The sequence below is a fragment of the Varanus komodoensis genome, unplaced genomic scaffold (assembly GCF_004798865.1).
Source record: "Varanus komodoensis strain SLA01 unplaced genomic scaffold, ASM479886v1 scaffold26, whole genome shotgun sequence".
Classification (NCBI taxonomy): domain Eukaryota; kingdom Metazoa; phylum Chordata; class Lepidosauria; order Squamata; family Varanidae; genus Varanus; species Varanus komodoensis.
The window spans coordinates 12,084,550-12,102,972 of NW_025335684.1; the positions used below are offsets into that span (position 1 = coordinate 12,084,550).

The 18,423-nt window shown below is 42.3% G+C and overlaps 1 protein-coding gene across 25 annotated transcripts in view; it reads right to left on the reverse strand.

Moving 5' to 3' along the window:
• Nucleotides 1-13,290, reverse strand: part of TBC1D24 (TBC1 domain family member 24) — a 49,361-nt gene extending 36,071 nt beyond the window's left edge. For 19 of the 25 annotated variants that reach the window (XM_044433244.1, XM_044433243.1, XM_044433238.1 and 16 more), the window contains exons 1-3: nt 13,102-13,128; nt 6,186-6,263; nt 128-1,162 (exon numbers count right to left, since the gene is read on the reverse strand). In XM_044433244.1, coding sequence (XP_044289179.1) covers nt 128-1,086 — 959 coding nt within the window. In that variant the 5' untranslated portion in view covers nt 1,087-1,162; nt 6,186-6,263; nt 13,102-13,128. Of the gene's footprint in view, nt 1-127; nt 1,163-1,276; nt 1,565-5,265; nt 5,480-6,185; nt 6,264-13,101; nt 13,133-13,221 lie in introns of those variants that run through there. The other 6 variants (XM_044433246.1, XM_044433221.1, XM_044433245.1 and 3 more) reach the window with 6 other exon arrangements.
• Between the last annotated feature and the right edge of the window lie 5,133 nt (nt 13,291-18,423).

The following is an 18,423-nucleotide window of genomic DNA, read 5'->3' on the forward strand; positions in this document are numbered from 1 at the left end:
ACAGAGGATGTGTATCTGTATTTTTCCTGCATCTGAGGTAACAATGACCACATGCATATCTCCCCTACCCCCATTCTACACTATTCTTTATGTAAGCAAAAGCAACAGAGGAAAAAAGTCACATTACCTCTTCTGCTTGACTGTTATGCCTTTTTGCTGAAGGGCTTTCTCATTGGCCATCTGCAAAAGCTGAATCTCCTTGCGTGAGAAGAGCCGAATTGCGAAAGCTTTCTCTAGCAGTTTCTCGGGCGAGACTGACTTCGCAATATCTCTAACAAAAGCTCGGATGTCCTGCTGTACGTTGTCCGACTCCATTGTCTGCCCAACTCTGACTTTATGGAAGAATTTGAGGAGAGCCAGTGCAACACGGTAAAGCACCTTGTAGCCCTCTACCAAGAATACATCAAAGACTCGTGCAATGTAAGTCATAGGCAGTTCCCCAAAAAGCCAGCGTTGCCAGTCCGAATATACTTCTAGCACATCCTCTGAGACTGCCACCATTAGCTTGTGAGCCGCCTGACAGTATTTGTTAACTAGATCGCCGAAAGTCATGCAAGATGACTCAAAAGCCAAGAACGTCTGGTCAATGAAGTGCTTGGATGGATCATTGCAGGCAAGGATGCGACAAACTTTCTCAAAACACTCTGCTTCATCTCGACTGTAATGGAGGAGAAGAGCCACCACGGATGGCAGAGCTGGGCAGAATGATATGTCTGGGAACTGGCTTGCAATGCATGAAATTATTTTCCTAACTGCCCCAATACCCTCCGCATTCAAACAGTAAGTTGGAACAAGGCTATTATCTACAAATTCTGGAAGTGGAAGTGTGCTGCTGTTACGTTTGCCAACAATTTTCACCACTATGTCCCGGTAGACATGGGCATCTGGAGTCACTGTGCGGCAAGGAATATCATTAATCAGTTTATGATAAACTTTTGCTCTTAAGGAATGATTCTTTGCCCAATACCCTTGCCGAGCCAATTGTTTCAAGTCTTGAAATTCTGTGCTGGTAAGTTCCTTTGCATCTTGGTCCTGAATTGTAGCATCCATCTTATCCCAGTCTATAAAGCGGCTATATTCACCCATAGCTGCCAAGATGATATTTGTGGGATGGCATACAAGCAAGTAACTTATCTGGGCTTTGGAGGACTTACTCTTTTTCCTAGAAGAGAATCAAACATACATTCTTGTTAGTCATAGCAAGGATACAATTTGCTGGAGCAACAATTGATAGATAACACACACACGAAAAAGCTAAGGAAAAAAATCACATTACCTTGTGGGGCTTGATCAGCTGCTCATCTGGAGCTGTTTTAACTAGCAATGTCATTAGGACTTGTACTTCTGGGCTTGGAAATACAAGTCTTAGTGACTTCGCATCCTTCCAAGCTGTAGTTCTGATACCGGAGGATGAGACCACAATGGGGCAAGGACAAAAGTTTATCCCATTCCTTATTGCTGAAGTCAGACTGGTTCACAAATAAGACAGACAATTTGCTGGGCTTTGGGGGCTCAGCTTATTTCCCAGGCAATCTGATGTGCATTTCCAAATTTAACTTGTCACCTAAGAAAAAGAAATTTAGACCTGGTTCACATAATAGTGGCAGTTCTTGGTTTAACCCAGAAATTGCACCTGGAAGTAAAGTGATGAGCCATATATTTGTCACTTCCATTTTCAGTTAGCAACCCAGGAATTCCCTGTTCTTTGATTGCACCTGGGCAATCTGAACCTGTGGGTCAAGCAATCCAAGAATTGCCCATGTTTTCAGGTCTGAATGCCACAAAATAGCCCAGGGATAAAGCCTGACTCACTTAAATGAAAAGAGAATCAATAAGTGCATGGCTTATAACTTTCACCCAGGAATTTCCACTAGCAAATCAACAATTCAGGAATTGCTGTCATGGAATATGAATCAGGTCAATCAGTCAGCTGAATCTTCTGGGATAAAGATTTCCAGAGCCTGGACGCTTTCACTGATAAAGCTCTGATTTTATGTTCACCTACTCTGCTTCAAGCAGGAGCAGGGCTTCCTTTAATAAGAAACATGTACGAGATATTCAAACTCCAAACTATTTTAGGCTTGAAAAGGTCAAACCAACAGTGTGAAATGGGAAGAAGACAATAGCCAACAAAATCAACATTGTACTGGTGCTACATGGTTTGAATACCAAGGCCAGTTTTCTAGCTGCTGCATTATGCACTTTCTGTAATCTACAGGAATGATTAAAACTTCTTCAAAATGGTGGCTAAATCCTTTCCTATCAGTCAGTTAGGTTACTATAGTAAATGTAAAAATAAGATGCTAACTTTACCTAAAAATGGTACCCCTAAAACTAGCCAATCGGTTTAAGTCAGGGGGTTCTAGGGAGATTCTCTCACTAAAGGTCCTATGATAGTTACCTTTGCACCTGCTAGGATTACACTTTAAATGAGGAATTGAGAATACTCTGATAACTACATAACTTTAATCTCCTATGAAGGCAGGGATTGCCTTTATATGGAATGTGGAAAACTATAAATGAAAACATCTAATTGTTAGCTTGGAATCCTATGAAAGGTGTTAGAAGGTATTTCTCACAATTAAAAATGCCAAAATAGTTGTATTTATAGATCTTCAGGGAAAATACGATAGCTTTGGGATCATGCAAACTCAGGAACATGATAGGATTTCACTAATTATTGCTAGCAAAACCAAAGCAAAGCAGTTTAAAGGCTACCTTATGTCATAATAAAATATGTACCTAAGGAACTTCCCTCTTCATGGATCACTGCCTTGTCATGGTGAAGGGCCTTGCGTAGCTCAATGAAGCTATGAGCTATGCAGTGCAGGGCCACCCAAGACGGACAGGTCATAAGCAGAGAGCACGGACAAAACGTGATCCACTGGAGAAGGAAATGGCAACCCACTCCAGTATCTTTGCCATGAAAACCCCATGGACAGTACCAAAAGGCAAAAAGATATAACGCCAGAAGATGAGCCCCTCAGGTCAGAAGGTGTCCAATATGCTACTGGGGAAGAGCAGAGGGCTAGTACTAGTAGCGCCAGAAAGAATGAAGCAACTGGGTCACAGCTGAAAGGACACTCAGTTGCCGATGTATCTGGAGGTGAAAGGAAAGTCCGATGCTGCAAAGATCTAAACTCCATAGGAACCTGGAATGTAAGATCCATGAATCAAGGCAAGCTGGATGTGGTCAAACAAGAGATGACAAGACTGAACATCGACATCTTAGGAATCAGTGAACTAAAATGGACAGGAATGGGTGAATTTAATTCAGATGACCATCAGGTATACTATTGTGGGCAAGAATCCCTCAGAAGAAATGGAGTAGCCTTCATAGTCAATAAAAGAGTAGGAAAAGCAGTACTGGGATACAACCTCCAAAATGACAGAATGATCTCAGCTCGAATCCAAGGCAAACTATTCAACATCACAATAGTCCAAAGTCTATGCCCCAACCACTGGTGCTGAAGAGGCTGAAGTTGACCAGTTCAATGAAGGCCTACAGCACCTTCTAGAATTAACACCAAAAAATGATATCCTTATCATCATGGGGGATTGGAATGCTCTATACGGTCAGTAAAAACTAGACCAGGAATTGACTGTGGCTCAGATCATGAGCTTCTGGTTGCAAAATTTAGGCTTAAGTTCTCCATCTTTGGGTGCAGAGCACATAGTCAATCTAATTTCTGTGTTGACTATCTGGTGACGTCCTTGTATTCTTTTGACAAAATCCCAGACTTTTGTATTTGTCTCTTGAGAAACCAGAGATGAGGTACCACAAGCACAGCTGTCAATATGAGTGGGCTGCATTAATGTGGTGGCTGTGAGCCATGCAAGATAGACTCATTTACCTTGTTTAACGACGGCTGCGCCCAGATCTCTAGGGGTTGCTCCATTTATCCCAAAGAAATCGATACAACCAGATTCATGATTTGGACATGGACATGGTGGGCATGTCATGAGTGGAGCTTGCTGGAGCCAGTGGTCAGACTAGATGGCCGAGGAGGCCCCTTCTGACGCACTCTATGTGTCTATTATGGGGAGCTTGTGGCTACAGGGGGCCAATGAGCCACTAAAAGCACAAAACTCCTGCAATCCCACGATGGTCATAGCAAACACTCTTTTCCAATAACCCAAGAGACAACTCTACACAAGACAAACACAACAAGCTAGCAATGCCTGCACAATGTATGAGACTGGGATTTCAATTGCTCAAGTCAGAAGGTCATTTTATATAGCAACTCTGTCTATAGTATGCAATGAATGGTTTAGTCCCAGAGGCTTCTTTATGGTTTAAATAGTTCTGAAATAAAAAGAACCCCAAACTGTTTTTTTTTTAACTGAAGCCTTGGAAATCCTGTAATGGCCACTCCAGAAATTTATTAAGTCTGTCTTAACACTTAAGTTAGAAGCACTGTAAGTGGTCTTTCACCACACACAAACAAAATAGCTTTAAGAAATTGGGTATGTGATATGTTCTCTATTATAGGTTTGAAATACTAGCTAGATCATGTGCCCCTGGAGAGATCACTATCTCATATTTCTGTTAAAATTATGAACCTTTGCCTATTCAAAATAAAACATGGTTATACTATATATAAATCAGACGTAGCTAAGAGCAACCATTCTAATCAAGATAGATCTAGCCTCTAGTTGAATATTAATCTGGATATTTGAGATTAGTTTCGATATGAAAATATCACTCTTTAATCCCACCCCATTTTTCATGACAACTCACTGTAGTACTTGAACTTAATTTACGACACTAACAACTTTCACAGAAATAAGTGACTCTTGTCCCCTTCATTAGCTTATTCCCCAAACATCCTGTGTCATCACCCAAGGAAGTTCTCTCACACACAGTTCTCCATACACCCCCCGCCTGTCCATCAAAAGAGGAGTAAAGGGCACGCTGGTGCCCATGGGCCCAACATTGCTTATACCCAGGGCAACACACACCCAGATCTGTACATACCTTTGGCATAAATATTAATACATTCGAAAAATGTGTGAACTATAAATCCAGAATGGCAAGACAACCGTCTTTGACTGTGCTTTTATTACACCCTCCTAGCAAACACACATTTATCACTTTTTCACAGCATTAAAGCATTATGTACATGCATGAATTGGCTATTACGGTAAAATAATGACACACACACACACCTTCTGAAGCAACGCTTTTCAAGTGGCCTCAGTTCACACTTTCAGGACCATTTCATACCCTATAGGTTTTAGATGATAAGTAGTTTTAAGTTGTACCTTAAAATGCAAGCTGTGAACGTCCCAAACACAGGCACTGTCCAGGCATGCCGGTGAGAACTAATGAGTGGTTGTAGCTCTGTATCACATGCACATTTTGGTGGCAACCTGCATAAAATATGGAACTGCACTCGCTTGCAGCTTGTCTTTATCTGCAGAGGGGTTATTATCCATGCTGCTTTGGGATTATAGGAGTTGGGATCATACAACACACCTAGAAGTTACCAAAATGAGAAAAGCTGGAGTAGAAAGTCATCTGACTGGACAAGGTAACTTCTGTAGCGTGTGTAGAGTAAAATACATGTGTGACCCACCCTTCAAATCAGCGTCATACTAATTATTGCTGATGCAGCACATGAGTCCCTCTATATCCTGCCTCCGCACCTACAGACTACATTTTTGGTACGTCCTAGTTGAGCATATAGGTTTACACAGTGCTTTTTTGTAAAAAAAAAAAAAAAGGTGCCAGAACTCATGTCGCCACCGGCAGTAAGCACACACACCAATCCCAAGCCGAGCAGCGGAGCAGTGTCTGGAGCAGCTATCTCTCACGATCAGATAGCAGATACAATAGCAGCCTGCAGGCACTATGTTAATGATGTTTGCTGCTGATCTGCTACCCAAAATCACTTCGTAAAATCCATTGGAAAAAAGGTGCCGGAATGCGTTCTATGACAAAAAAGGCCCTGGATTTACAGCAGAGTGCACATGTGAAAACCAAAGCTGTTGCCATCAATTGATGGCTATTTATATCAGGCTTGGAAATAGCAGCATCTTGAAGACAACTTGTTTATATAAGGTATAAGCCTCTGCAGGTCTTTTGAAGCTCAGTGTCAGAAGTTTTAAACTGTGTATATACAGAGAGAGAGTGGGATAGAGCGCTCGCATGCAGGCAGAGAAAAAAGTAAAACCTCACTTACTGAAGAGCAGAAGCTTCTCAGAGCTCCCAGTCCCCTTTTTTGTTTGTTGATAACACAGATTAGAAGACGACTGAGATGCTGAGAAAGGAAGGAAATAATATTCAGTCCACGGTTTATAAATTGTGCTTACAGGTTTCTAGTAGGCTTCTCTTTCTTGGCTGGCTCAAGAGGAGTCATAACCCACCCCTTAGAATCCTGATGGGCACATTCCCGATAGAGCTGGCATTGCCAAATGCTGGCTGCCACCTCTTGTGTACAGACATTTCCCAAGATGACCTCCAGCACTGGGCAATAAAGTAAAATTCCATTTTCTGCAAAATAATCCAAATGTTGTGATTTTAAATACTATAATGAACACTAGACTTTTTAATCAAGGGGAGGGAGGGGCAGAAAGCTACAGATGCTAGTCTGTGTAAGAGTCAAGTTTTCATCAACTGCGGCACTTCCCTTCTGGCCAACCAGTGCAACCTTAAAGGTATTAATTGGAAAAAAAACAGCTTTAAAAAAGCCAAAATTGTTTTGCTCAATTAAACCAAGGTCCATCTAATCCTTATTCTAGTAGAATCTGATGTGAACATCCTAGAAACATCAAAGCACTCACTCCTGTTCCCCCCAGATTCTAGTAGTAAGAAATTCATTGCCTTTGGCCACAGAGGTTCTATTTCATCTTAACAGTTAAAACTGTACATTTACTTGGAAGCAAATCACAGTTTTCAGTTAAGCTTACTTCCTAGTTGCTGGTTAAGATTGCAGCCTTAGCCTCTCATACTTCTTTGTGGCACAGACTATTTCCTGTTTAGAAGCAGCCATGTCTGGGTGTCAAGAAACCCAATCTATTCCATTTGTAATCTCAAGCACTCTGCAGAGCAGTGCACAGCACTTAATTAGCAACAGAGTTCAGATCTGAATGGATGGGAATTTGATACTGCTTGGCTGGTGGGCTTGTGCAACCTAGCTGAGTTCTCAATTGTCTTAAGTGAAGACTTCTGTCTGCTCCAGATAGTAAAAAGTGGCAGGTTTCTAAAGGGAAGAGATAAACTTTATTTTGCTTTTACTGTTGCAGCAGAAAACACAGGTTCAGTGGCTGGGAAAACAATGGATTCTTATACTAGATATGCATTTTCTTATAGTACAGCCAAGCATCACTGTACAGGAAGCTTTTAGAACAAACCTCCTCTCATTATACTCTGCATTTTGTTTTAGGTCACATGACTAATGTAGGCAATTCTTTCAGTGGGTTAATTAAGTTTTATGAAACCTTCTGTTTGGGCCAATTAAAAAGCCATGTGATGACCATTCTGCACTTCCCCAGAGCACTGCACTACAACCGTGATGCTTATTCTGGCCAGAATTTGTTCATCTTTTAAGGTGCCACAAGACTCTCTTGTTTTAGCGACAACAGATTCACCTGACTACCACTCAGGAAACTGTGATGTTGTTACTTTACACAGTGAGCGACTTGGAGCATGCACTTGACTTTTATTAGTATAAAAATAGTGTAGAAGTGGAAAAGGTTAACATGACCTTCTTCCCTCAACAAGTTTTATTTATCATAATTTCCCCAGTCAGTTTTAAGCTAAGCTCTTGCATTTCTTAGCTACCATTAATGACATTATGAACCTTCTAATAATGCCACAAATCTTAGGACCAGCTTTCGAAATTCTGCTCGGAGGAGGAATTTGCATGCCTGAATCTCTACACAGCAAGCATGATGGATGAAATGCCACTATTTTGTATACTAGTGGCTATTGTAACTTCAATAGCTAGAAACTCCAAAATTGTGCTTATATGTCTGGGACAGACTGAACACTGATATATCTACAGTCCTTTTTTTTTGCTTAAAAAATGGATCATATCCTTCAAGTGAGCAAAGGCCAAAGAGCCAGAAATGTTGGTTCCTAACAGCAGACCAGAAACACAAATTAGCAGTGCCTGATCCTTTTCCTCACCATGGTAAACTACAACAGGGGCTCTGTCAGAGTTTATTATTCGTTTCATTCATTCATTATATTTATAGCCCACCTTTTTTCTTTTGTAAAGAACTCAAAGCAGCTTAGAGCATTCTGCTCCTCCTGCCCCAGTCTGATTTCCACAACCACCACCTTGAAAAAGTAGGTTGGGCTGAGGGTCTGTAACCGGCCAAAAGTCACCCAGTTGGCTCCAGAATGCCTGGGTCCCAGATCCACAGTGGGTCTCACTACTCTACACTGGCATTCTCTTCATTACACTCTGCTTGAGCTGTATGGCATCCCTTATATACCTCACCTCATCTTGCCAGTTTCTTAGTTTACACGTGAATGAACAACGGAAATGTATAGAGGGAGGACTCTTGATAAAACTTCTGTAGAGTTCACATTGAAAAGGATGTCTGTCTTTGCCATAGTTCATACAGGAAACCGTGTCTGAAACGTATAACTAAGTATCCTTACAATTGGCATATATGTTAAAAAACAAATGGTCAGTACTTTGAGGTGTATGAGAAGCCTTCAAATTACTAGTTTTTCTCTGCCACTCTGCTACTACTGCCTGCTCACAGTTTTATATTGACACGCTGTTCTAGATTTGTATGATAGCTGGGAATCTTCAGCTCTAAGCAAATTTCAAAGAGATGTCCCTGGTTTTGTTTACGAAACCCTTGAAGTGATCAGCGAATCTGTAGATTTCTTTATATGCACATGCAAAACTCTAGTTAGGCATGACAACAGGAATGACTGTGGTGCTTTCAACAGATTAGTATGAAAACATCCAATTACTGAACAATATCTTATTGGCAACAAAAGCACTTTTCTCACCTCAGGATATATCAAGCCCAGTTAATCTATTAGATTTAACAAAATACTGTTGGGATTTTTGCAGTGGAGTCCTTCCAACACTGATGCAGGGAGTTCAATAGATTGCCTTAATGAGGTTAAGTGTAGTTCAATATCTCCCTATGACATGCCTTAGGCTCTGTGTACATCAGCACCCGCTTCTTTCATCACTTTAATTGGGTTGGAGGAATATAGGACCAGATAACCAATGCTAATCTAGCACAGGTTTTAGATGATAAACTGATTCTTCCTCCAAGCTCTAACATAATTTTAAAAATCTAAAGTAGTGATTTAGCTGCATCTCTAGCTTAACAAGAATTAGGATAACACAGGTATAAAGCTTTAAACATGAGCAGGGACTGGCCAATCGACAGCCACTTGTCACACTGAGTCGGCTTGTCCAGCTCCGTAAGGTACAGCATCATCTGTATATATCAGTGGGACATTAACTCTGCAATCTACTTCGCATACTTGTACTTTTTGATAGTTTGATTACGTTCTGCACATATACAATAGTGAGAAAGTAACATTTAAATTATGTGGGCATAAAGAACCATTCTGTTTGTTTTTCTTTAAAAATATATCTGGAAATCATTACATGCTGCCAATATGTGTAGTCTTAACAAAATGGTTAGAAGCTAAACCAGGCATATTATAACCAAAATGGTTCATCTTGCTTGGAAATATACAAGCAAGTAGTACATGCTTTTAAACCTCAATGTGTGGCTGAATATCACACATTGCAAGCATTTCTGCCAAGATGGTTTCTTTTGTGGGACCTTGGACCTTTTGTTTATTTACCACTATCAGTTCTGAAAAATCTCAAAGCATCAATGGATAAGAAGGCAGACAGTTCTGGAATTAAAATCTTTTGCTCCCATGGAAAAGAATGGCATATTTGATAAGCAAGGTCTGTGTCAAACTCACTGCATTTTCTGTACATCTTTAACTGTAGTAAGAAAATACATAGATTGTATGAAAAACAGGAATAGAGGGGCATATGGGAAATACTACAGCATGCAAGTACATATAGCCTGAAGTAGTTATTACAGAAGTAGGAGCTCCTGTAAGGGAAATGAAAATTGTGGGAGCAGCCAGTTAAATTCAGGGCTGGGAAAAGGCAGCAAATTACTTGATCTCACAAAAATTACATGTTTGCACCTAGGAATGATAATGTGTTTCCCAGCCTTGCTTAAATAAATGCATATCTGTTCATTTGACAAGCATTTCAATATCAGACTATTTGCTGATATGTACAAATTGGTATTTGCTCTGGGCATTTCCTCCATCCCCCCCCCCCCGCACTCTAGATATAGCAAAGACTGTCATCCAAAAATCATGAGAAATGATAGCTTAATTGATAACTCATGGATGCAATCACTCTAATTATAAACTCATGGATGCTTTGGAAAATGGTCAGAAAATCTTAAGGGGAAAAAACATCTCCAAAGAACAGCACAAATACCTGAAATAAGTTTTTTTTAAAGTTTGCGGTCCAAGGGACTCATAATCTAAAGTTATATAAAAATTTCATGTCACAGTGTGGAGAGTATAAACATGGGCAGGGTTTTTTCTTTATTCAACCTACAGTTTATTGGCAATTATTGGCAACCTAGCATATTAGATCCAGAATCATGCAATTAAGAAAAACATAAACAGACACTTAAACATGCCTTTAAATCTAGTCAATTGTATTTACACAACAGCCACTCTGTAACTACGAGCAATTCAGAGTGCTTAGAATATCAACACCCTCTCCAGATAACAGGTGGTAACAACTTCACTTTAGACATTACTCATCAGATTCAAGGTGCACAGACCTTTAGCAAATTACCACAATTCTAATACCAAGCAGCTATATATATATATATATGCTGACCACCATTAAAAAGGTAAAGGTTTCCTCTTGACATTAAGTCCAGTCATGCCTGACTCTAGGGGGTGGTGCTCATCTGTTTCCTAGCCAAGGGAGCCAGCATTACCACCATTATACCATAGTAAATTCCATTACATAGGGTGGATGGAGATTGAAGTCTTCTCCTTGGACAACACAAAGTCAGAGGATGCATACATGGTGAGAATGCAAGTTAAATGCCAGTACTACTGTGCAATTTAATCATGGCCATATTTATTCTGGTACTCCCATTATATTTAGTGGGCTTATGCCCAAGTGAATTGATAATGCCTTTGTGTCACAACAGAAAACACATTTTGTCTGCATTCACATGAAAAATCAAAGACTTAAGAGCCCTGTGTACTAATTGCCTGGCGACAGTGACACACGCATTGGTAACTTCCCGGTTAGATTTCTGCAACACGCTGTACGTGGGGCTACCCTTGAAGACGTTCCGGATACTTCAATTGGTGCAGAATAGAGCTGCCAGGCTGCTGACGGGGACGGGGCGTTGTTCTCATATCCAGTTCTCCGTCAGCTCCACTGGCTCCCGATTGAAGTCCGGGCCCAATTCAAGGTGTTGATTATGACCTATAAAGCCCTCAATGGCTAGGGCCCTGGGTATCTAAAGGAACGCTTGCGTCCATATATGCCCTCCCGTCCCTTGAGATCAGCAACAGATGCCCTTCTCCGGGAACCCTCTGTGAATGATATTAGGAGAATGAGTACCCAGAGGAGGGCTTTCTCTGTGGTGGCGCCCCACCTATGGGATGCGGTCCCCAGAGGGGACCACCTGGCACCATCATTATTTGTTTTTTGGCGCCAGGCTAAGACCTGTTTATTTAAAACTTATTTTAAGCGTTAATTTATTATGGAGGATTTTAAAAAAAATTTAAGCCGAGATGCACCGGGTTTTAATATTTTTAGTGTATAAATTTTTATATGATTTTATTTGTTTTTGTTTTTGTTGTGAGCCGCCCCAAGGCTTTGTTGCGATGGGGGTGGCATAGAAATGTTTTAAATAAATAAATAAAAAGGAAGTTAATAATTATTCTCTTTGTCTTTATAGCTGTAAGAGTGGATCTAGCCCTTCTCCCACCACCACCACACCCCCACGCTGGATGTTTATGTCAATTTTTCACAGCCCATGTTTCAGTTCTGTTTAAAATTATCCTCTCAACAGCCACAGCTTTGCTGAAACTTGAACCACTGCAGCACCCATGTTCCCTTAAGGTACTGGCCTTCCATTAGTGGCTGTGAACACCCCAGTGGGTCAAGGCTCACTTAAAGTGCATGGGGGTGGGGGGGGGAGACTTGCTCCAGGTGCAGCACCACTGTTTCATTTTAAAAACAGGAGACAAAGCAGTTCATTTTAAAAACAGGAGACGAAGATGTGAAACAAAGATGAGAGAGAGTCCGAAGCTGGTCATATACAAACAAAATTAGGAATCCAGTATTGTAGGTTGTGGTTAACAGTTCAGCTCAAAATCTGGAAAAGATGAATACTACTACTGGTTATGGGCCTTTTACCATACCAGCACAATATCTAGAACAGCAGCAACAAAGAGGTTAAGAATTAGGTGCTTGCATATTTATAGATTAACTTTATCTGGATGCCTTCCTAAGACGTTTGCTTGTTATTAGGTTTAGATTTCATTTAAATTCCATTTCTGCTGCAAGAAACTCTAAACAGCATACATACCCCCACCCCGCTTTACTCTGACCACAGCAACGGCCCAGCAAGCCTCATGGCCAACTGGGAATCTGAACCTGTTTCCCAGCCTGACACTATGCCACCCTCTCAAACTGATACAAACATGGATTCCAGGCCCTGAGAGGCCGCAGCTCCTTGATGGAGGCAGCCCTCTGCTTATGCTCAAGAGCACCGCTTCGAGCTGACTATTTCCTGCGTGTCACTTCTCTCTTCTGCATAGTGGGGGAGGGAGAAGCCAACAGGAGAGAACGGAGCTCGGCTCAGCTGAAACCCTGCAGCTGCGGTAACAGCACGCCCCATCCCACGCCCCTGGCCCCCTCGCCCGAATTCCCCCACAGAAGCCCCTTCCCCAAAAAGCTCCCGCACAAAAGCTAATCAGCAGTCGCTTCCTCCTGAGCTGCCCCGGCTCATCCGACACCTCGACTTTGCCCTCCAACCAGGGCAACAGGTAGCCCTACGCCCCCCCCCTCCCGTCCCTCAGCGCCCAAGCCCTCTTACCTCAGCCCCACTTCGCCTTATTAACACCTTAACCAACCTGCCAGATCCCCCGCGCAGGCGCACTTAATATACATAATCTCCCCTCCCCTCCCCTCCCTGCGCAGGCGCTTCGTTACCCACCGAGCTGCCCACTTAGACGCGCACCGTCCCCTCCTTTAGCGCGGCTCCAGCTGCGACAGCGAAGACGACGAGAGCCTGGGACGCATGCGTAGAGACGAAGTGTGTCTGCGTGTGCGTGGGGGGGGGATCCCTCCCAGACGGAGCACGAGACTTCGCGCGTGCGCGCTCTCCCTCTCGCGCTCTCTTTTTTCCCTCCCCGCCTCCCCCCCGCTCGCCTCAGAGTGCGGCCCGCAGCCAGGTGAGGGGCGTAACGGCTTTCACGAAACTTGGCGGTGCTGCTGTGGGAAAGCCGTGATGGCGGCCGCACATGTATAACGGGAAGGTGGGGTGACGCCTAAGTGAATGGGGCCCCTCAGCCAGGGCAGCTTTTCCTCTGAGCTTCCTGGGCGCTGTCCGTGGTCCTGAGGTCCGACTCAAATCAGGTTCAGCACCATGGACGGCGCCGTTAGGACTCTGGAAGAAAGGCTGCAGTGGGTAAGGGGGCTCCCCTGACAGAAACCACCAGTTTCCTCTGTATTCAGACTGCAGGATTCCTCAGAGCCAGGCCTTTGGGGTGTGCCCAGATTTTGGAGGGCTCGCCTGCTTGTTCCGAGTGAGCAGCAGCAAAGCGTGAGGGAGCTGCAGACACACAAGGTATGAAAGCTGGCCTTAAGCAATCGCCAATGTTAGTCCTGCTTAGAGTATACCCATCAAAATGAATGGGGCTTAAGTTAGGGAAAGGGGCAGAGAGTAGAAAAACACTAGGGGGCTACTGCTTGTGTGAAGTGGAGTGTGTGCACAGACAAGAGGACAAAGAAAACATGCAATCTCATACCTAGGGGAACACACCCGCAAACCCACCACCTCACCATGCATGTTAGCCTGCTGATTAATCATGACTCATGTAAAATCCATTTTTTCAGTGGGTGTATTTCAAGTAGGATAACACTGGATACTATGCATGGAGTCCATCACAACACAGCTGTTAATGGATGAGCTACACAAAAATCTGCAAGGATGCAATCCTAGCACAATATCCAGTTGTGTCATTCTGCTAGGGAAAACTAGGTTCTGAATCATGTGGAGGAAAATGCAACTAAAGTTACTTTTGTGTAAGTGCAGTTGTGCAAGCAGATGCACAACCAGAAGAATCACTGGAGCTCTGCTAGTATTATGTTAAGTTTGTGGAAGGATGCCCATTGGATCCCACCCTAATGTATGCTTTGCCAAAGGTACTTACAACTCTGGGTATTGCTCAGTCAATATGTTGTTGGGCTCATTTTCCTCCTGCCTAAATGTGTGTATGATTACACTGTAACAATAGGGAAATCTTACATTCAAAACAAAAAAGAAAGAAAAGAATAGGGAATGAAGAAGAAAGGTATCACTTTTTCAAATTACATGATTGATCTTCATGAGTAAACTATTGGTTGTTATGGACTCCTATGTCCTATACCAAGAGGCACAGTAATTTAGTCCTCTTCCTTCAGTTTTTACCAAGGGATACCTAGGGTGCAATCCTGTGGCCTGCCTCACAACAATGTCAGGGGGCTGTGGAATTCTCGGGGGGGGGAGGGGTATGCTTGGAGGAAGCAAGGAGATGACATGAATAGGATGCAGTAGGCCTGGAGATGTGCTTGGTTCAGCCTCTATTGCACTGGGATGGGAGGAGCATCGCTTCCTTACAGTCTTTTTATGGCAGGGCTCATATGCCTTTAACATCTGGTGAATACTTTCCATCACTGCATCTTATGCTTGCAAAAGCTGCACTGTTGAAACTTCTCCCTCTCCTTCTCTGTGATCCATGAATTTTCTCCTTGCATATGAACAACTTGAACAACAACAAAAACCTTTGTGTCCCCTAGCACCAACAAAAATCCTAAATTAAATCCTGCTTGAACTTCTAAAGGCCCAGTTAGATATAAACGAGGTGTGGTGGGAGTGGATTGAGTTCATGGTACTTGAGGGAGGGTGGGTTACTGTGTTTGCCTCTAATGCTTTTTGTCACAGGGGTGAGGCTTTGAGGATATCTTATTACTGCTGTGTTAAGGATAGAGGTCTAGTTCAATGAACACTAAGCTGGCATGACATCAGAAATGGCATCTCAGTCTAATGTGCTGTGTGGAATTTCACAGCACATGTTTACTGTATAAGTTCTGGAGAGTGTAACGTACCTTACTCAAAAGTAACTGCTTCTTGGATATTGTCTCAGTGATTGTAACTGGCAGACAAAATGGGAAATGCAGGGAATGTGAGACCCCTTGTGGAGACAAGAAGGAACTATTTACTTTTACTGAAATTCTAACACCTATAAACAGAGATAATCATGCATCACTTAAAGGAGACAAAAATGACAGTAGTCCATAAATATAGAAAAACACAAAATATGAAATGGATCAATTCCAGAACAGGATCCACAGCCTTGAGTTTACAGGGTCAGAGCATGACATGACCCTTTGGAGGGCACTCATTTATAGGGTTGCCATAAGATGACTTGATGGCATATAACAATAAAAGTCAACAGGGAGTGGGGAGTATGACAGCTGATAAACCTGATCAGAATGACTAATATTGGTTAAGTCAGAGAGAGATAAGCTGTCAATGTGTTTGGACAAAAATGAGCAACTTTCTGAAATGATGAAGTACAAGATATTCTATTAAAATTGCAATATTGAATCAAGCTCTTTCTTTGCGGGGGGCTTCTTCAACACATGTACTTCAAAGTGCAAAATTGTGCAAAATCATTGAAGTTGAACCTATCAAGAAGGTCAACTCTATCTGTCAGGACTTAGAATACAGATAATGGCTTCCTGTCCCACGATATATCATTACTTAATAAGCATCAAAAACACAAACTTCACTGAAATTTGTGCACTAAATGTTTCATTCCAGTTTGTACCACCACAGTTTCCCCCTGCAATATTCATGTATTGCTGACTAAGAAGAATGCTTCATGCATCTGGTGAACTGGACTCTGCTTCATTAAAGTTTATGTCACAATAAATCTGTTAGTTTTTTAGGTACCTCAAGGCTCTTTATCTAGCCATCACATACTGACATTTTTAATAAATAATAAACCTTTATAATGGATGGTGTATGTCTGTCTGTCAAAGTCATAGCGCCCAGACCAAGAAACCCAGACACCAGAAATTTGCCATGCATACCTAGATGAGTGCATCTCAGGGCTATTAATTTTTTAATTAATTGATGTTAATTAATCTGAATGTGTCCACATATTCAATACTTGCAATGCCATCTCCAGTCACTAGGTACTTCTGCAAGCAGTACATAACTAAAAATGAAGTCGGGGAGAGTAGTATTTCGAAGGACACAGTTATTTGTCCGCCCCCTCTTCCCTCCTATGAAGCAGTTATTCCTCAATTGGTTATAGGGGCATATTGTTGCAGGGGGTGTCCCTAGGGATGCTAGCAGGCATGGTTTCACTCAGTTGACTGGACACAATGGCTCAATTCACATGAGCACAGGGAGGTTAGTAAGCCATGATGGCTTGTTAACCACCCTGTATGTGCTAGTTGCATACCCCCCAGTTCACATACTTGCCCTTGCAGTATGTTGCTTGTTGAGACATCCAAACCTAGCAACAGTAGTTGGTTGGGCTTTTTTACCATGCTGTGTGAACTTCGTCAAAGTATCCACCTGCAGAAGCTTCTTTGAAGGCTTTGTTGGATCATGTTGTGGGCTATCCCAACACATGAAAAGCTTGGCCCTTTCACTGGTTAGATATTAAAATGGCAGTGTTGGAGCTAACAAACCCTGTTCAAACAGGCAAGAAACAGATTCCCGGACAATGAAATGTAGCTCAAGATGTGGGGCTATGTAGATAGAAGTGTCAATTCCCAGTACCATCCATTAGTTTGATGCATTGAAATGGGCAAGAATCTGCTTCCCCTTAAGAAGCCGGGGTAACCAAAGCCAGATGTCAGATCTGACCTCAATTCCCATGGTATTCTGGAGTACACACTTTCTCTTTTCTTGTCCAAATAAATCGTTTTTGATCTTTACTTCTGTGGGGAAATATAAAGTGTTACTATTGCAGTTTGGGCAGAACTTAATTTCCACTGCTGATATTGGTTTGCTGTGACCAGAAGAATGGGACCTCATAGAAGAGATTCAGTAAACAAATAAAGTTGGTCCTACTGTCACCTATTTTCTAGAAGTGCAATGGGGTGGGACCTGAGACAGAAAGAGTGGTAATTCACTGTGGCCATATCCTCTTCCTCCAGGAAGGGGTGCAACTGGCACATTCTCTGAAGCTTGGTACAGCCATTCTGGCTACAGTAGCCAAATGCACACTTGAGAAGCAGTGCTTGGTCCAGAAGCATTCCCAAGTACAAGTCCATCTCAAACAGTTGTACTCACAATTCTGGATTCATTTCTGACCATCAAAACTCCAGTCTTATCTAGACAGAGTCTCAGCTTCTTAGCTCCTATCTTATCATAGAGTCCCAGAGTTCTAGAATGGTAGAGTTGGAAGGAGTCAAGAAGGCCACCAAGTCCAAACCCCTGCTACTAGTGCAGGACACTTAAGTTACACCCACCTACTGAGATGACTGTCCAGTCACTTCTTGCATGCCTCTAGTGTGGGAGAGTCTACAACCTCCCTGGGTAATAGGTTCCATTGTTGAAATGCTCTGACAGTGGGGAAATTTTTCTTGGTTTCTAGCTGGAATTTGGTTTCCTGTAACTTAAATTCATTATTAATTGTACTGCACTCTAGAATGGTCAAGATGAGATTTTGTCTTTCCTCTTTGTGACAGCCTTTCATGTACTTGTAGAGTGCTACCATATCACCCCTCAGTCTTCTTTTCTTGAGGCTGAATATGCCCATGATTGCATCTGCGCAATAGTTAAAGATTTCTACATATTCAGTAGAACAAAAGTTGAGTGGAAAAGGAAGATATTTTGAGATGGTAGAAGTGTGTTAAAGAAGAGAAAGGAATGAGGCAAGCTTTGTTTAAAAAGAGTTCTACAGTCTAGGTATGACTACAGTGAAAACTCTCTCTGGCATGTCAGCAAAATGGATGTCCAGGTGTTGCAAGGAAGATGTCCCACAGAACTTAGTGAGAGGATGGGGTGGTGGGGCATCTTTTAGGTATCCAGGTTCTAAGTTGTTTAGGGCTCTAAAGGTCATCACAAGCACTTGGAAGGGCTATGTCACAGTATGTGTTCCCTTTGGGTTCCTTTTATAATTTTGTTGCTGTC